The 1,991-nt window shown below is 39.3% G+C and overlaps 1 protein-coding gene across 1 annotated transcript; it reads right to left on the bottom strand.

Moving 5' to 3' along the window:
• Positions 1–58: 58 nt before the first annotated feature.
• LOC104490662 (visinin-like protein 1) lies at positions 59–1,991 on the bottom strand (the record flags this gene model as incomplete). The annotated part of the gene is made up of 2 exons (XM_010132976.1): positions 59–839; positions 1,782–1,991. Coding segments are annotated over 2 exons (408 nt in total), but the record flags the coding sequence as incomplete, so codon positions are not given.

The raw sequence follows: 1,991 nt of genomic DNA, 5'->3' as shown, positions 1-1,991 counted from the left end.
ATATATATTTATATATATTTTTAATTAAAGGGACCATTTTAGCAGGATTTTTTTTTATATATACTGCATTCCTCTGACATAGCTCTTTCCAGATTGAAGGGATGCAAATGAGGTAAGAATTAAGGCAAACCTAAAAGGCATGCAAATGAAGTACATTTGTATCCACTGACAATACAAGCACACCTGTGGATCAGACTTGAGAGCTGAGGAACTCCTCCCCTCTGTCTGTCCCGTACTACTTTACAGCAGAGTGGTGACATGATTTATAATAAACAGTTAACATTACCATGGGAATTCAGTGCCACTAACATTACTCAGTCTAGGAGACACAGAGCTAGCATCAGTAAAACATGAACAATAAATAAGATAATTCACTGCAGCACAGGACTGCTGCACAGGCTTCAGAGGAGGAGGGTTGTTATGACATGACATTGCACACGTCACGTTGTGGCAGTTTGTTTTTATAATATATACTTTTAAAATTCTTTAGCAAATGACATTCTCATGCACACAAGTGTTTCAAACACAAGAAGCAAGTCCATTTATAGGTAGTCCAAGCAAATTTTTGTGTGTGTGGAAATAGCTGCAAACTGAATGGAACATTAAACTTCTGTGCAGTCTATGACGCGTTGTACACAAGCTCATTTTTGAATGTCACACTGCAGGAGTAATACAATGGAAGGATCACTCTTTGCAGCTTCTTTGAATTCATCCAGTGTGATCTGGTCATCTTTGTTCTTATCCATCTTACTGAAGATCTTGTCTACCCGCTGCTCGGGCGTCAGACCATCCTCATTCATTTTCATCATGATCACAGTGCCCACCATTTTGTAGATGGCCTTTGGAAAGAAACCAGATGGAAAAATTCAGCATACAAATTAACCAGTGTTAATGTTTTGATGTGGTCAAATGCTGGAAAGATATTCCAACAATTAAATGGTTGCCAGTTCCCCTGAAGATTTTCTTTATTTCTTTTTTTCTTGGAATCTGATTGATACCCATATAATTAAAACAAAGAAGAATGCGTTTTACTTTCTTTAGGTGTAGATTTATTCTGGCATTTGCATTTTGCATCCAGGGATGAATTTCTTTAGCTTTCTGTTTCACAGTGCAACACTGCTATCCCCTATTCTCTGGATCAACTGTTTTATTTGGCTTTTAGTCACTCTGTTGAAATATTTCACACAAATTCTGAATAATCAGTTTTAGAAGTCTTCACCTTCTCATAGCTTTCTATGTGTACATGTGAGCAAAATCTGGTATTAACTGCTGGGGCAAGTAGCTGGCAGATGTGGAGGGCGGTAAACTTTAACTTCCCTGTTATATGCTGTCGTCATCTTAAAGCCCATCTGGGAGAGCTCGCTTAAAATGCATATGGTGTTATCCCAGTAAATTTCTGTACTCATCTAAAGTTAATCTCCAGTAAGGTTTCAGCTACAAACCAGTAATTTCATGGGTGTTAAGTGATTTTGAGCTGGGCTTTGTAAATCCTTTGCTGTGCTGTTCTTATGGTTAATCCGTTCACCAGAGGAAAAAAAAAGACAACTAAGCAATCCTCTGGGTATTTAACAGCTTATATGCATATCTGCACTCGGCAATTCTCAAAGATTACATCTATTAAAATGTTAGCGTGCTCGTACCAGTGAAGGCATGGGTCAGTAGAGGACGAACATACGTAGCGTATGCTTGTAATGATACAGCCTCTTCTGTGCTTCAAACCCAAGGAATCGAATTTCAGTAACGTTCAGACAGGTCATTTTTGTGTGTCGTGTTGACCTTACCTCTATAATTTCCAGCATTTCCACTCGTGTAATTTTACCGTCACCATCCAAGTCGTACATGTTGAAAGCCCAGTTTAGCTTTTGCTCAAAACTGCCTCGTGAGGTGATGGACAGTGCACAGATGAACTCTCTGAAGTCGATGGTCCCATCGCCGTTTTTATCGAAGGTTCGGAAGGCGTGCTGGGCAAACTTTGAAGCATCTCCATAGGG

The sequence above is a fragment of the Buceros rhinoceros genome, unplaced genomic scaffold, assembly GCF_000710305.1.
Source record: "Buceros rhinoceros silvestris isolate BGI_N320 unplaced genomic scaffold, ASM71030v1 scaffold21383, whole genome shotgun sequence".
Classification (NCBI taxonomy): Eukaryota; Metazoa; Chordata; class Aves; order Bucerotiformes; family Bucerotidae; genus Buceros; species Buceros rhinoceros.
This window is presented reverse-complemented; position numbering and strand designations above follow the sequence as displayed.